Source organism: Gadus chalcogrammus, chromosome 7 (assembly GCF_026213295.1).
Source record: "Gadus chalcogrammus isolate NIFS_2021 chromosome 7, NIFS_Gcha_1.0, whole genome shotgun sequence".
NCBI classification, from domain to species: Eukaryota; Metazoa; Chordata; class Actinopteri; order Gadiformes; family Gadidae; genus Gadus; species Gadus chalcogrammus.
The window spans coordinates 17,390,888-17,407,878 of NC_079418.1; the positions used below are offsets into that span (position 1 = coordinate 17,390,888).

Consider the following 16,991-nt stretch of genomic DNA (forward strand, 5'->3'; position numbering starts at 1 on the left):
ATGCTGAGTATGACGAACGCATAATAAAAAGCAATGTCACCGGTGCAAATAGAAGGAACTTGTCTGGACGAAGTTCCCAGAATGCCTTGCTTTCCCAACCCCACCTTCTTATTGACCGGATCCTTACCCTTATATTTGAAAGCTGATATCTATCTCTGATATCTAAGTCCAATTTACAACCAAATGTTTTTTATGTTCACGTGTGTTTTATGTTAAAAACAAATTACAAATGAAAAGGATTATAAATAATTATTTATAAAACACAACGTTATCTCCAAGTCGTTCTTTTCCAAATTCCTTTGCACGAAAATGTTGTTTTTCTTTCACCACAATAAGCAGAAACCCATCATATTTAGTGAGACAATGGAATTTGAATTGCAGAAAGTATTTAATTTTTTAATTCCATAACAAAAACAGTATTCAACAAATGCAATGAAAATATTTCAAATATTTTTTATCGAATAAATCATATAGCAGAATCTTACAAAAAGACCCACAACATTTTTCAAAACCTGCGCTATTGATGTTTTCAACTTCAATTAAGTTATTTTATTCAAAACAATGAACTTCTAGGTGTCTGAAGATTAAACCCAGGCAACCCAGGGACATTTGTTTCTCTAAATCAACTGGTTTTGTTAAGATAAAGGTCTTCAGTGATAAAGATATATAGTTTAGTTTGTCAATTACTAACAATAAGATAACCATGTAATACAAATAGCAACTTTATTAGCAATTTATACTGGTTTTGTCAATAAACTTGGCCATTTTGATATCGCGTTTAGAAAGCCCTCCGCAGTCATGGGTCGTCAGCGTGATCTGGACCTGCGGGAGAACGTTGAGACCCAACGTTGGAAGCAAATGATAATCAGAGGAGCTTGTACTTCTTTTTGTAGCTATACATCAAAGCTACTGCTTATCCACAATTTATATCTGCAACTTGAATTTTATCACCAACCCATTGAACTTGAATCATTCATTAGCCTTTGAATTATTCACTGATCGCAATACTGTAGTTGTTTCGTAATATTTCTAGAAGTTATGTATCTCCCGCAGCGTCACATTGTATTGAAAACCCAATCTCCCGTTTGGTTCTGAAATCTCCATTTAAATGGTCTGTTTATTGTTGCCGTCTGCTGTCGTCGGTTCAGTTTGACCTTTTGAAGAGCTCTAGGCTGCTGCTGATTAGGAGACATACAGCTAAACGTCCCTGGGAATCACAAACCAGACTATCTTTAATCATATGTACATGTATCACATATACGTAGAAGCTGTACCTAATATGCATTCCGTTCAAGCCAAGTACAGCAGAGTTAGAATACAAAGTAGCAAAGAAGAACAACACAGAACAGAAAGAACGAACCAAGCCCCACAGGAGAGGAGCTCTTCAGCTCATTTAGAGACCGTTGGGGTGTCAGAGAGAGAAGGAGAGAGCAAGAGAGAGAGCCAGAGAGAGAGCCAGAGAGAGAGGGCCAGAGAGAGTGAGCCATAGAGAGAACCAGAGAGAGAGGGCCAGAGAGAGTGAGCAAGAGAGAGAGAGCCAGAGAGAGAGCCAGAGAGAGGGCCAGAGAGAGGGCCAGAGAGAGGGCCAGAGAGAGAGCCAGAGAGAGTGAGCCAGAGAGAGAGCCAACGGGGGCACCCTCCTCATTCAGTGTGTTAATGAAGGATTAGGCAGAGCATTCTTCCAGCAGCAGAAGCCCTACCGCACCCCTCGGCAGCCCAGAGGCGACCGCCTTGTGCATGTCGGCTGGGTTTCCGACAGCAGTTCTCAGATCTGCCAACGTTTCACTGCTGAGGTGGGAACTGTGTTCCAGTCTGAGTTGGATCCATGTCCGTGCCATGCGTGCTAACATGTGGGTTGTGTGTGAATGTATGTGTAGGCGTGTGTGGGTGTGGGTGTCCGGGGGGGGGGGGGGGCATATTTTGCAGAGCTTTTCACAAGCAATATGATGGGATTAATTGTTTAAGCTACTGCTCTTCAGCAGTTGCTACGTTTTGGTCGGTCCGCCAGCTGTAAGCCTCCTTCTCTCTCCGTATTTCACACGGAAGATCCTTCTGTCCTCACTGTCTCTGTGTGTGTTGTGTGTCTGTATGTTGTGTGTCTGTTCTCAGTGTCTGTGTATCAGTGTCTGTCCTCAGTGTGTCTGTGTATCTGTGTGTCTGTCCTCTTTGTCTCTGTGTCTGTCCTCTTTGTCTCTGTGTGTCTGTCCTCAGTGTGTCTGTGTGTCTGTCCTCTTGTCTCTGTGTGTCTGTCCTCAGTGTGTGTCTGTCTTTCTTCTCTGTGTGTCTGTGTGTCTGTGTCTGTGTGGTGGTTTTTAGACTTTAGAGTCTGCCTCTGTAACTATACTAACTAGAATATAATCCGTATAGAGCACCTTCGTTTTCAATGTGTAATTATAATACATATTGTTATTTAATCTCTACAATTACATGTACAAATAATAATAAATTATATGTATGATATATAATATAGGCTAACATTTCATGTTCCATTTCTGAATACACATTCATAAATATTACATAGAACTGCAAGAGATAAGCTTATGGACCAGCCTACATCCTTACCTTATTATAAACATTAAACAAGCCTACATCCTTACCTTATTATAGAGTTAAACCAGCCTACATCCTTACCTTATTATAGAGTTAAACCATCCTACATCCCTACCTTATTATAGAGTTAAACCAGCCTACATCCCTACCTTATTATAGAGTTAAACCATCCTACATCCCTACCTTATTATAGAGTTAAACCATTCTACATCCTTACCTTATTATAGAGTTAAACCAGCCTACATCCCTACCTTATTATAGAGTTAAACCATCCTACATCCATACCATATTATAGACGTTAAACCAGCCTACATCCTTACCTTATTATAAACGTTAAACCAGCCTACATCCCTACCTTATTATAGAGTTAAACCATCCTACATCCTTACCTTATTATAGAAGTTAAACCAGCCTACATCCTTACCTTATTATAAACGTTAAACCAGCCTACATCCTTACCTTATTATAGACGTTAAACCAGCCTACATCCTTACCTTATTATAGACGTTAAACCAGCCTACATCCCTACCTTATTATAGAGTTAAACCATTCTACATCCTTACCTTATTATAGAGTTAAACCAGCCTACATCCCTACCTTATTATAGAGTTAAACCATCCTACATCCTTACCTTATTATAGAAGTTAAACCAGCCTACATCCTTACCTTATTATAAACGTTAAACCAGCCTACATCCTTACCTTATTATAGACGTTAAACCAGCCTACATCCCTACCTTATTATAGAGTTAAACCAGCCTACATCCCTACCTTATTATAGAGTTAAACCATCCTACATCCTTACCTTATTATAGAAGTTAAACCAGCCTACATCCTTACCTTATTATAGACGTTAAACCAGCCTACATCCTTACCTTATTATAGACGTTAAACCAGCCTACATCCATACCTTATTATAGACGTTAAACCAGCCTACATCCCTACCTTATTATAGACGTTAAACCAGCCTACATCCCTACCTTATTATAGACGTTAAACCAGCCTACATCCCTACCTTATTATAGAGTTAAACCAGCCTACATACCTTATTATAGACATTAAACCAGCCTACATCCCTACCTTATTATAGAGTTGAACCAGCCTACATCCTTACCTTATTATAGACGTTAAACCAGCCTACATCCTTACCTTATTATAGACGTTAAACCAGCCTACATCCTTACCTTATTATAGACATTAAACCAGCCTACATCCTTACCTTATTATAGACGTTAAACCAGCCTACATCCCTACCTTATTATAGACGTTAAACCAGCCTACATCCCTACCTTATTATAGAGTTAAACCAGCCTACATCCATACCTTATTATAGACGTTAAACCACTCAGGGTGATGGTTCATCTTCTCAGCTTGGAGGGCCACTCTCGTCATGAAACCAAACGCCTGTTAGAAAGAAGAATTCATTTGAATTAAATACGCACACAATAATGACATTTATATAAAAAATATTGATATAACGAGCTAATAAGGAAGGCATCAAGGGTACATTTCGATATTAAAAGTTAAAAATAATGAAGCACATTTCTGACGGTTCCATTAATGTACAAATCAACCAAATGGAGTGAGATTTAGCGACGCGCGCCACGTGCACCACGCGCATTATTGTAGTCATCTAAAGCGGAGGCTTCAACTCCCTCGTCATGCGCACGGGGGGGGGGGGGGGACTGCAGCGAGCGAGTAGGTCGAGTAATTCCAGGGCAATTTCCCACTGCAATCTCAATTAAGCCTCTGAATACATCCTCTCTACCTAATTAAATCAATTGAACCGCCATTGTTTACAGGCTGTCACTGCCCATGCGCTCAACCCGTTCCTGGAACTTTCTCCAACAGAATTAGTCTGCAGGAGGAAATTGCGTGGCGTCCTTTAAGCGTGTTGTTACATGGTTGTAACCAATTTTCTGGGGACCTCCCGTTTGGTCGGAAACCCTCGCGTGTAACACGATCGTGGGCTGCGATCAAATTGGTTATCAAGGAAACGAGCACCTGATCAATTTAAGTAATTGTCATATTCCTGCAACTTGACCTCCACTGGCACCAATTTGAGGGCCGCGGCAGCCTGCTTATTCTCAACTCCCATTGGCTCTAATGAGGGCTGCAATAAGCTGCTTGTCATGTCAGGTGTAGGCGTAGACTCTCGCTCTCTCTCTCGCTCTCTCTCTCTCGGTTTATTTGTGCAAGGTTTTTGAGCGCGTGCCAGATAATGGGTGCCGTTAATGACAGGTTTAGGTTTTAGGGAGCGTACTAGAGGTGCTGATCATTTGTCTCATTATTGACATTATTGATGGTTGTTTAAACCATCATGTTTTACAGAATAGCGTAGGCCATTCATGTAGAATAAATTCAGAATGTACTCCGTCACTTTCAAGAGAATAATATTTTTTCTCACCCCCGAATAGCCTGCCCTTTGTGATTCTCTATTGGTTTCTTTACCTTTACCTTTATAAAATGTCATGAGGAATATTACTATTTTATATTCCATTGGAAGAATAAATGGATTCCTAATGCCAAAATATGCAGTTGTGTTTGACTGTTGAGTTCATTACTGCCTTGGCCTACACTATTCATTACTGCCTTGGCCTACACTATTAGTCCGCTATTATTCCAATCTTGCGGAAAGAAAAAACACGAAGCGTCACATTCACCTTCCGTTTATAGAAGCTCTCCCCGAGCCGTCCGGGCCGGCCGGGAGATGTTTAAACGGAGCGACGCACGGAGTGTAAACTGGACGGGAATGGAATGTGAAACACAAGACACACGGTTCAGCCTACACGGAGGCACGCACGCACACACACACACACACACACACACACACACACACACACACACACACACACACACACACACACACACACACACACACACACACACACACACACTAACAAAATGTATATTAAATATATATAAATACAGAAAACCAATAAGGAACTAATCAAAGAATACATTTATAGCAAAAACAAATGTTTTCGTTATTTAGATGGTTCCATAAATTAACCGCTCGACAAACTAAGTTTTAGCGACGTTCCGCGCGCAGACGTTCCGCGCGCAGCCGTTCCGCGCGCACCACGCTCATAAAGACACGCCGACACCATTTCCCCACCCAAAAGGCGGAGGTCTATGCATGTGTAACCAAGCATTGGTTTCTGATTTGAAAGCCTTTTAAACCCCTGTTTCCGGGGAGTGGACCCGGGTCAAAGTCCTGCCTGGATGAGGGTGTCACCTGCAGGTCAGCTGCCCTCCACTTGGGACATCGGAGGAAATAAAGCAGCCTGAAGTCAGCAGGGGTCAAGGACTCTTATCAAGCCTCTTTGTTTACACGGCTGTATTGTGAGGCTCACACCTCCCAGGCCACAGGTCAGACAAGCCTGCCTTATTCACCAAGTCAGCCAGCCTCCTCAGGTGAACAGCCAGCCAGCCTCTTCAAGTATACAGCCAGCAAACCAACAATCCTCCTCAGATATATAGTCAGCCATCCACCCTCCTCAGTTATACACCCAGGCAGCAAACCAGCCTCCTCAGTTATAAACTCAAGATTCTCAAAAAGTCAGTCAACCCCTCAGTCAGCCAGGAAACCGACTTGTCTGCTAAATGTCCAGCCAGCGAAAGAGCAAGTCAGCTCGACACCCAATCAGCACAACAGCCTGTCAAATCAATTCCAAACCGGAAAAAGAGACAAATAGTCAAATAAATGCAGAGCCAACCAGACAACCAGACAACCAGTCAGTCAGCTACCCTCGGCCGGCCCGCTTTATGCCATGTCAGCCTTACCATCCTGCCTGACTGGCCCGAGTTGCTTTAGCTGTCAAAGTGGGTTAATTTGACTTGACGTTTCACAGAGCCCCATCTCAAATAATCACAAACACCCGCCTGGAGACCACTGATACACCCCCCCCCCCCCCCCCCCCCCGCCCCCCCCGCCCCACACACGCTGCTTTCACAGGGGCCATTTTCTGCTATTATGGAATGATTGTCATATAACTTTGGACGGGACTATTTAGACGTCTCTCTCTCTGCTTGTGGCGCAGGGCTGGAGCCCAGGCCTTGGTCTGAAATACATGTGTGTGTTATTTACAGATCGCCTTTCCACCGCCGCGCAGGCCGGGGGCTTACAGACGCCTACTCCGCCTTGCCAGAGCTAAGTGCATGCAGATTGTGTCTACTCGGACTAGCCTCTGGCACGCACGCACACACACGCACGCACGCACGCACGCACGCACGCCATACGCATGCACGCCATACACGCGCACGCATTTCACACCAACCGCCCACACGTACCCAAGCACGCCATGACACACACGCACAGGTACGCATAAACGCACGCACACCATACGCACGCACGCACGCACACCAACCGCACACGCACACATGCACGTGCAACTGAATTCCTTCACAGATACAATAACAAATTGCGCTAGCATGCGCACGCACAGACACACCAAAGAAACGCACAGCATCAGTCAGAAGATGCACCTGCATCCGTGCACTCGCACACACTCCCCCCCCAACCGGGCGCCCGCCGCAGCTCTGCGCTCCACGCCACCGCAGCGCGCTCGCCAGCGAGTTATCCTGCGAGAGCCGTCATCCCGGGCAAAGCGGTTGGCTGCTGTCTGCACTGAAAGGCAAGACGGCCCGAATCCCACTGTGGTGGCAATCAGGAGGGTGATGGAGATGGTGATGGAGATGGTGATGGAGATGGTGATGATGATGGTGATGATGATGGCGTCCACACCTCTTACATTTCATATCGCTCGTGCTGCCAAGGCGGCACTCCAGATGTCTTCAGCTGGCTGATGATTCCCCCCCCCCCCCCCCCCCCACACACAGACACACACACTCACCCCCAAAACACCCCTCCACCCCCGACAAGCCACAACCCCTCTACCCGCCACAGAGCAAGCCAACATGTAACTGGAGGCCCGAGATCACATGTCTGGGGGGGCTGCTGCTCACTTATTCCATGGAGCCGACGGAGTGTGTCACAATTGCGTGTTCGCAATGTATGCATGCCTTCTCCGCTCGCTGGCTCACATCTCCCCCCCCCCCCCCACCCCCGTTTACATTTCCAACTTGGATCCGAGGTGAAAAACAACCCCAAACGGTTCACTTTGATGCTCAGACCCCGACTCGTGTCGGTGACGGAGGCCACCCGGGGTGTGTTGTTCTCGGCCTCGACTGGTTGGGGACGCGGGGGCTTTGGCTGCCGCACGGGTCCTTTATGAGTGCCATGAATTCATTCATTAGCTGGTTCTGTGATAACGGGGGTCAAAGGACCCTGAAGGTTTGGCTCAGACGGAGGTGCAGGGAGGACCTTGCAGTCTAACAGGCACCTTGTGGACAATGACGATGAGGACATGCCACCGCCACCAGCAAACCACCGCAGGGGGAGACACCAGGGGCTTAACAAGACACGGGGGGAGTTAAAAAGGAGAGGCTTTGACATCTCCCAGATTGTGTGAGCAGCCGTCCTGGCTGGCTAGCCCTCGGCGGCGGCCCGGGACCACGTCATTGGTGGGACGACCGGGGGTTCTCAGGGAACGGCCCAGTCAGAGGACAGCGAGGAACCAAACACCGCTGATCCGATTAACTGCGCACTCTGCTGATGGGATAAGGTGTGTGTGTGTGTGTGTTTGTGTGTGTGTGCGAGCGTGTGTACATGAACATGCATGCATGGAAGTCCTTGGCATGCAAGTGTCTGGATGTCCTTTGAGCTCCGACAAGCACAGTAGTAGCGTGTAATTCTGTAAGTGCCGACAGTGTGTGTGTGTGTGTGTGTGTGTGTGTGTGTGTGTGTGTGTGTGTGTGTGTGTGTGTGTGTGTGTGTGTGTGTGTGTGTGTGTGTGTGTGTGTGTGTGTGCACGCGGGCGAGTCCTAGTGTCTGTGTGCAGATGTGTGTATTGGTGTGCCTGTGTGCATATGGGGAAACAAAGATGGCCTTTAAGAGGTTAGTTTATCCAGGGGCTCAGTTTTTACTTGTAAAACAACGTGTCGAACAAAAGCAGGGCACAGCGTATAACGAGAGGGAACGAGCAGGGCTTGAGAGCCAGGCTGTGTCTGCTGAACGAGGAAGGAGAGCCATGACAACATGGGAGGGGTGTCAGCCTAGACCAATGGACCGTAGGTACACCAGGGAAGGTGGGTTATATGTAAACAGAGCAGTTATAAAGCTTCCCCCTGGGGAAAAGGGCGGGTATTACATCATTGACCATTATTTGGTGACATAAGTAAAGAACTAAAATACAAAGATAGTTTTAGTAATGCATCCAATAATACGCAGACAACCAAACGGACGTCACGTGCCATTTGATGAGGAAAAACCTTTTTAAAGATTGTTTTAATTAATTCAGTGTTTATTATGTTTATTTTATTTTACAATGGTGTGAAAGTCAGTGAAGAAAAAAGCGTAGAATAGAAGCCCAATTTGATCCGAAAGCCACGTCTCTAAGAGAGCAGCGTTCACACCGTGCTCCCTGCGGCGGGCCCCCAGGGCGCTTTAAACCCCCCCAGCACGACGGACCCTGGTTCCAATCCAGTTCAAGACATGATGTCCGACACATGCAGCACCATTTCTAACAACACACACTTCTATTTGTACTCTCTCATCTTAAACACGAGGGTAGGAGTTAGCAATGAGCTGTAGGCCATTATCTTCATTATCATTATTTTGCACAATTCCGACTATGGACGTTTATTGAACGTGACAACGTCATTCATCTGCATCCCGGCCATGCAGACAGCTGTATTATGTTGATGCACAGCATTCACCCAGATATAGGCCGTAGTGTACGTTCAGAAGAGGGGCAACGTCTGAATGATCAAACGTGGCCCCTATTTAAGTAGATCAGTAAGGACAGGTGACTGGAAGACAAAGGCATCTGACATGGTCCATGACAGTTACATGTGGAGTCCCACTCAAGAAACGGTTATATAACCTTTCCCAAGAGACTACCCTCTGACCAGATCTGGCCGAGTGACTGTTATTTGTATGTTTGATTTGAACTTGACATCTGGTTAATATCTTGCGCCTGAGCCTCTTATGAAGACAACTGGGTAACCCGTGGTTGAAAACTTTATTTAAATGTTACGTTAAGCGGAGTTGAACCGTGGGGGAGGATGGCTTGACACTCAGGAGTCCATTTTGGTATATATTTGCCGGGGGGGTAACATTGGAAGTCTTAATGGTGGGGGGGGGGAGTCATTGAGTCATCGAGCTCAGCAAGCGTTGCAAAAGCTGTGGTGGTGCAGCGAGCAGCTAACCTCTGAGCAGCACACACCATCTTTAGTCTTGACGCTTCGTGCCACACGAGAATTTGTGCTCCTCTCTGCGAAACGTGAAGCAGATGGTTGGCATCCTAATAACCGAGACATTAAGGTTTGTGCGTAAACAGCATCAAAAAAAAAATTCTCCCCTTTTATTGTTTATATGACACCAACACCGAGACATAGGGAGGTGAAACCAAATAAAATAGAAATCAAAGCATTAGAACCAGAGGAAATAGTCTGTACAGCAGGCTCGTTTGCACATGTGATTGCCGGAATTCTGATGGACCAAAGGGGCTCCGGAGAAGGGATTGAACCCTTCAAACCCGATTTAGTATCCGCGTTGTTGATGAGGAACCATGGCGCTCCCGGACGGCTCAGACAGGGACACAGTGTGTGCCCGTACTGCCACAGATCAATTACTGTGTTGGATGTTACAACATTACAACATCACAACACTTTCCACTTGCAGTGCTCAAAGAAATGAAGTAAACTAAAAAAATGTGTATGAAACTATCATGTTCTCCTTCTGGCCCACTGGCATCTTTAACTGGGGGGCCCTTGTGTAGCTGTGCCATAGAATGTAAAAAAACATTTTTTTATATATATATAAATAATATTCCACTGAGGCCTTTGGCCATCCATGAGTGCAGTTCTTCCACCCCCTGCAGGTCACAATTGAGAATGCACCCCTAAACAAAACCCAAATTAGTCCAATTAGGGAATTAAGATTAAATCTCTCCAAAGCCAATCGCTGATAAGTACTAAAACCAGCAGGCCACTGCTAATGTTTTCCCTCTAGTAAGGGCATTTAAATCAAAATATGAAAGGAATGGATTAACAATTTGCTAAACAGCTTAAAAACAAATGTGTGTGCACACAAAAAAAGTCTAATATAGAGAGACAGCCAGAAAGACAGACACACACACAGACAGACATGAGCAGTAAGAAGGAACACTGCAACGTGAGCCCCACATTGGGCCACAAGATCAGAAAAAAGAACGGGATTGACAAGTACACAGCGACGGAGAGAGAGAGAGAAACAAAGAGAAGCAGAGGACAGGGTAAAGGAGAGTGGCAAATACACATAAAAAACCCAACCCTAATGACGAGGTGGTTAGTGGTTTCTGTCAACCAGATGAAACATTTTAACCAATTTCATTGTTTGCAAAAGAAATCATTTTGATCGAAACCCCAATTGCTGCCAACTGGGGGCCTGGCATTCCTCAGCCTAATAGGGCCTGACACGGTGGGTAAGAGGAGAGGGGCTGGGGCCGGGGGACCACATGGAGCCCGTCGCAGCGCCGCCCACCTCTTCAAACAGAGGGAAAGTGTAAAAACAGAGTTTGTTGGGGTCTAAAACAACTAGAGGGGCCGCTAAGCAGCCTTGGGAAGGTGCAGTCTACGCAGACCCCTGAGCACGCTGCTTACTGGTTCCATGTGAATGGGTTGCTTCGTTTCACAGAAACCAGACTCTCTCCGCTTTGAAGCTCAAGAGGGATCTCCAGAACAAACTTCAATTACTTTAATAATAGCTACAAACGGGAATAAATTAATAAATACGTTATACAAATACTATGACATACGTTACCAAGGGAATGTTGCCTGTGTTAGGCTTGTTGCTCTTAAATTTTCAAATTAAAGTACGAGCAATTTGATTTCCTTGACTGCCTTTTATAAAAGCAAGTAAGTTTGCAGATAAAATAAATTAAACCAGACTAAAATAAAAATAATCTAAAGGAATTTTAGCAGCTTGTAAATAAATACTGGTGCACGTGTATTTTGTTTGTGTGAACAGTGGTGGATGCAGTATCAGATTCTAAAGGATAGAACACACACACACACACACACACACACACACACACACACACACACACACACACACACACACACACACACACACACACACACACACACACACACACACACACACACGAACACGAACACACCTGGTTGAAGCTCTTGAATCTGAGCTCTTTGTAGATGGCGTCCCGGGTCTCCACCTCCGCCCAGCCGGTTGCCCTCAGCTCCATCACCGACTGCACTCGGTCTGCTGGCGTGAGCCAGTGGGACTCCGAGGCCTGGCGACATAGTACGAGAATGCATAAATGTAATTATTATGAACAACTGTCTTACACTGGTTATAACATGGTGTTGACACAACAGGCAGTAGTAATTATAATAACCATAACATATTACGACACTATTGACTCACATTGTTTTATCTTGGAACAGTTCGGTCTAAATTGTATGTGTGAACTACACATTTGACTACAATGATAATAATAGAAGATGCTTTTTTTATTTAGACTTCAATCTATTATTTATTTCTTCACCGTATATTCACGTTGTTATTGTAGGAGGTTGAAGCAGGCATGCTACATTCCACTCAGTCTATATGTTGTGCGTGTGTGTGTTAAATGTGTGTTCTTATAATACATCCCGGGTGCGTGCAGCAGAATGCCATAACATTCTACCAGATGTCCGCAGGGGGGCAGTGTCTCACTAACAAGATGTCGTCTAAGTCGTTCTGGTTCATGGTTCAATTTAACATACGGTAGGTATACAGTAATGCGCCGGTAACGTCTTCACTTTACCAAAGGTAAATCATAATCGTTCATAACCGTCGAGCTATGGGCCGAGGTTTACGCAATGAAATATGGACATGTGTTGTAGTATGCGCCACTGCAACAGATAAGAGTTGGACGCTACCAACGCACGGTAACCCGAGTTCTCTCTCACCATGTTAGAATGTCTTGATATCGTTGGTAGGAGGCTCCCCAGTCTAGAAACCCTCCAGGACACACTCTTAATGCCAAAGGTAAACATGAGCCCTTCAAACGCTGTGGTGGTCAACAGTTCTGGTTGTAGCGTATGCTTGAGATCATAGGCGTTCAGGATATTGCCTGATTAAAATACGCTTTGGAAAGTAGGGTCTCTTTTAATTAATTTAGGAAAATCCATAACGTCTCCAATACCTGTTAAAGATGTGATATTATATATTTTTCATATCCAAATAACTGAGATTAAGAATCAAATATTGCCTATTGCAAATTTGACAACCAATGTTCAGGAGGACACATCTTTATTTCAACAAATGTACATTCATTTACAATCACAGCAAAACAGTTTTTATAAAATTTCATAGATGGCACGTCATCTCTTCACACAATTTGTAATTTAGTGTCACCATCACCCCCCCCAGCCATCTTTAACTGTAAAATAACTTAGCATCATTATATTTTTTACTACAGATCTAATTGATCTAAATCAGTCCTGGTGCTCGTGCTCCTGTCCTGGTATGAGCCACCGGATGCTGTCGGTCCGCAGGATGGCATAGAACGTAAAACCTGTGATGAACAGGACTGAAAACACAAGCAGCCAATCGATGCTCTTCACCGGCACCCCGGGCAGGGGCCCCAATTGGTCGGAGTCCGTCACTTCTCTGTCAGGGCCCGCCTCGAATCCTGGATGGAGAGAATTCAAGGGGACATCATTTTGCATTGCTTGGATCAAGCATTTACTTTAGACTCATGTGGGGGATATTAAGAAAGAGTGAGTTTTAGTGCCAATATCTGAGATAGGCCAGGGCGGTATAACTGTATACCAGGTTACTTAGAAATACCGTAGGTACTATTCATACCGTCCAAATTACAGACGCTCCTCTTTCTATTTTTCATCTGACATCTTATTGATGCACCTTTTCATTATGTTGACATAGATCTGTCTCTGTTTTGTAGCAGGAGCATTTGCATTGTGGTTGAGACTGAAAAAGGTTTGTTCGCCAATGAAGAGCGTCTGTCCCGCGTAGGCGGTAAGTTTTACAATAATGACCGCCTGTCCCGAAAGTCCAGATATTAAAAACTGAAAGTGACATTTATAGCAGCATAATCACACATCTTAATAGCTTTATGTAGTTTGAAATAATATAATGTTGAAGTTAGAAATAAACTGAGTATGTATTTATACAATCCATAAGTATTTATAACCAGAAAGACTTGACTTAATTTTAGACACACAGCATTGTAGGCTAGACAACATAATAATAAGTTACATTCCTAACTCAACCTTTTAAGTATTATACTAATTTTACAAAAATACGGTCACATACCATATACCTCTGTGAAATGATAGGAAGCTATGAAGGAAAGAAAACATAAATACCGACCACACCCAATCTGAGATTAAATCAAAGTGTATATTTGTTCATGGTGCACACCTGTCTGGTTTGCTATGAAGAAGGTGAGTGCCTCCAGGGTGCGGTCGGTGTGGTTGAAGCGGGCCATGGGTTTCACCCCCTGGAAGAGCAGTATGTTGGGCACTGCCACCGTCCCAAACCGGGTGGACAGGCTGGACAAATGGATCAAATCAGTCATACCACATACACAGGCTTAGAGGTCATGTTGTTCTAACAATTAATAAAAAGCTACTTTGTGGGCAGAATAATTCCAACATAACCTCAGGAACTAAGGACCCCAAAAGGTGTGTAGGCTGTAAACATAATACCAACAACAAAGTTCTACATAGCCTTACATGCCGAATAACATAACATTCGATGTACCCAAGACATGCGTAATTACATAAACAGCTATGAAGCCTGACATGCTATGTACTCTGGCATGCTAAATTAGCTAACTTGTAGGCATGAAGAAAAACACATGAAAAAGTACTTGCTTTTAGGTATTATGCTACCAACCGGGCAACCAACTCGTATGTTTCCTTCTGAATGTGTGTCCACAGGACGTAGTTCTACTACAAGCAATCATGTACCTGCTATGCTGAGAGGCATCCAGTGCTAGGAAATGCATGCTGGGAAAAACCCTTGGCAGGGCGTTGAAGTGAGGGGCGAGGCTGGCGGAGAACTGGCACCAGGTGGTGAAGAAGAGCACCACGGAGCACTCGGTCCCGTTGGCGTTCAGGAACTCCATCAGGTCCTGCAGCACATCGGCAGCAAGCAGGGTTTGACCAGCGCAGACATGACTGCATGATGTTACCGGTGCCAACAGGGCTTACATGGTAACAGTGGCAGGAAGAGGTTTGCATCGCAATAGGTCGCCCAAAGTTGAGAAATCTATGCACTCATTGTTCTGAATAGATGAATAGATCATTATCTGATAAAAACGTTAATAGATGTAGCATTTATGTGTGAAACTACCCTTTGAGTACCCATAGTGCATCAACAAGTCCATTCCTCACAGGAAGACAGGAATTACCTGTGAAGCATTCAGGACCTGCACAGTAAAGTCCTCCATCCCGGTGATATTCCTCCTATCACAGTTGACCTTGTGCGTCTTCGTGGTCTCCGTTGTGTTCTGCTCCTCCGTCACCATGGCGTCCACGTGCACCATATCCAGAGTAACCTTGGAACAGGGAAGAGAGGGCACCGAATGTGAGACCACCCTATACATATCGTTTGGAAATCAAACAACGGAAAATAGAAAGTAGGTAGTGAATACATTTTCAAACCAATATCGATTTAGGGTTATGCCCAGGGAGATGAAAGTTTGCATATGATAAGGTAGGCAGAAGCCACATATAATGGCTGTTGGTACACCGAATCCCCAAATCTTTCAATCTTTATAGACTATTAATATGTAAAGAGGCTTTGTTTACAGTCACCTGCTCTGTTTCCGGGCTGTTCTTCAAAAGTACTCCATAAGGAGCCTGAGAGGGTGCAGCACACTCTGCATCATCCTCAGCACAAGGTGGCAAGAAGCCACTCTGGAAGTCTTTCACATTTTTGGGATACAGGGACTCTATGTCCGATGGATCGATGGGGGTTTCAGTCCCCATAAGGGCATCTGCAATCTCAGCAGTTTTGAACTGCCGTTTCGGGTGAGACTCAAAGTTGTCCGTCTCAACGAATTTAGGGCTGTTCTCCAGGTCGGAGAGGGCATCCTCACTCCATTTTGTCTCTGAAGACTCACTGCTCTCTGTGAACGTGATCAAACAATAGCAATGCATATCAACTATACTAGAAACGTTAGTCATTGATAAAAACCTCCTTAAATATCCAAGCATACATCTGATAGAAAAAGAAAAAAAACAGCTAGTTTGCCATGATATTACCATCGTTTCTACATTTAGCTTGAATTTAACTCAAATGTGTTAAAGCTTTGGTGCAAACATCCCATTGAATAGTGTTAGGTTAATATGTACAGAACTTAACAACAGACGAGGTCAAAATTCTGTCAGAATACCAAAATAACCCATTTATGTTGATTAATAGGGATCGGTGTGCTTCAGATAAAACTACATCTATAGGGCCCTCAGCCTGATTAGATATCCTGCACACAACACTTTCCACAATGTGCTTAACATGCTCATTAACTATATTACAATAATGTTAATTCAGTTAACGTTATGCTAGCAATGCTACGGTCCAAAACTTACCCTGTGCGACCACTGATGAACTGACACTAAAATACAAATTAATGCTTAAGAAAACCAACCAAATATAATTAATACCTATTACCACCGTCATATTGAATTTATATACTGAAGGTATAAAATACGACAAATATTCAAACTAGGAAACCATTCTCTCATAATTTTCAAAACTGTGTAGCGTATCGGATACAGTAGCTTGGCGGACCACACAAACATTATATCCGGTGTTCCGACTCCTGACTTCCGTTCTTCCATGGTTCCGTTCTGGTATTTCTGTGTTTATGTCGGACAAACCTACCAAAAATGTATTTCTCTTTCTTCATATATATATTACATATATAGATATAGATATAGATATAGAAATAGATATAGATATAGAAATTATATATATATATATATATATATATATATATAGAGAGAGAGAGAGAGAGAGAGAGAGAGAGAGAGAGAGAGAGAGAGAGAGAGAGAGAGAGATGTAGATATATTCTTGTATTTTTGTTAATAATTACATTCCAACATGTAAAAAAAATTCATACTTCAGCAAAGTCATTACAATATGCAATATATGTTTGCCTTTATAAATGAAGCTGCCAGACATATTTCATTGCATAAACAACTAGCAGCACATCAATACATGAATACACATATAAATATATTTAATTAAACATGGAATTAAATATTTATTTGTGGCCACGTTTATTTATTTATAGTGACATTTACCAAGTAAATAATTAATATGATTAATTATTTACCTTATGAGGGCTGAATAATTTCCCA

The 16,991-nt window shown here is 43.8% G+C and overlaps 2 protein-coding genes across 3 annotated transcripts; both read right to left on the reverse strand.

The window, feature by feature from the left end:
* Nucleotides 1-354: 354 nt before the first annotated feature.
* LOC130385336 (pterin-4-alpha-carbinolamine dehydratase 2-like) lies at nucleotides 355-12,739 on the reverse strand. The gene is made up of 4 exons (XM_056593804.1): nucleotides 12,567-12,739; nucleotides 11,774-11,905; nucleotides 3,873-3,953; nucleotides 355-822 (listed from the first exon to the last, which is right to left on the reverse strand). The coding sequence occupies exons 1-4, from the start codon at nucleotides 12,651-12,653 to the stop codon at nucleotides 727-729; spliced, it is 396 nt and encodes a 131-aa protein (XP_056449779.1). The 5' UTR covers nucleotides 12,654-12,739; the 3' UTR covers nucleotides 355-726.
* A 120-nt stretch (nucleotides 12,740-12,859) lies between these two features.
* txndc15 (thioredoxin domain containing 15) lies at nucleotides 12,860-16,459 on the reverse strand. Of its 2 annotated transcripts, none has more exons than XM_056593799.1 (6): nucleotides 16,218-16,459; nucleotides 15,444-15,757; nucleotides 15,038-15,184; nucleotides 14,595-14,758; nucleotides 14,044-14,174; nucleotides 12,860-13,291 (listed from the first exon to the last, which is right to left on the reverse strand). In XM_056593799.1, exons 1-6 carry the CDS (start codon nucleotides 16,306-16,308, stop codon nucleotides 13,095-13,097), a joined length of 1,044 nt encoding a protein of 347 aa, XP_056449774.1. In that variant the 5' UTR covers nucleotides 16,309-16,459; the 3' UTR covers nucleotides 12,860-13,094. The 2 variants fall into 2 exon arrangements, with proteins under 2 accessions (XP_056449774.1, XP_056449773.1); XM_056593798.1 differs by having other exon boundaries at nucleotides 15,438-15,757; nucleotides 16,218-16,453.
* Between the last annotated feature and the right edge of the window lie 532 nt (nucleotides 16,460-16,991).

Excerpts from the sequence above, each read along its gene's own strand:
- LOC130385336 (XM_056593804.1), bottom strand. The coding sequence starts at position 12,653 with ATGTTTACCTTTGGCATTAAGAGTGTGTCCTGGAGGGTTTCTAGACTG. Across the intron at positions 3,954-11,773 it reads GATTCAAGAGCTTCAACCAG|GCGTTTGGTTTCATGACGAG; the intron begins GTGTGTTCGTGT and ends TCTTTCTAACAG. Across the intron at positions 823-3,872 it reads GGTTTAACGTCTATAATAAG|GTCCAGATCACGCTGACGAC; the intron begins GTATGGATGTAG and ends GTTCTCCCGCAG.
- txndc15 (XM_056593798.1), bottom strand. The coding sequence starts at position 16,308 with ATGACGGTGGTAATAGGTATTAATTATATTTGGTTGGTTTTCTTAAGC. Across the intron at positions 15,185-15,437 it reads CGGAAACAGAGCAGGTGACT|GTTACTCTGGATATGGTGCA; the intron begins GTAAACAAAGCC and ends CCCTGTTCCAAG. Across the intron at positions 14,759-15,037 it reads AGGTCCTGAATGCTTCACAG|GACCTGATGGAGTTCCTGAA; the intron begins GTAATTCCTGTC and ends GATGTGCTGCAG.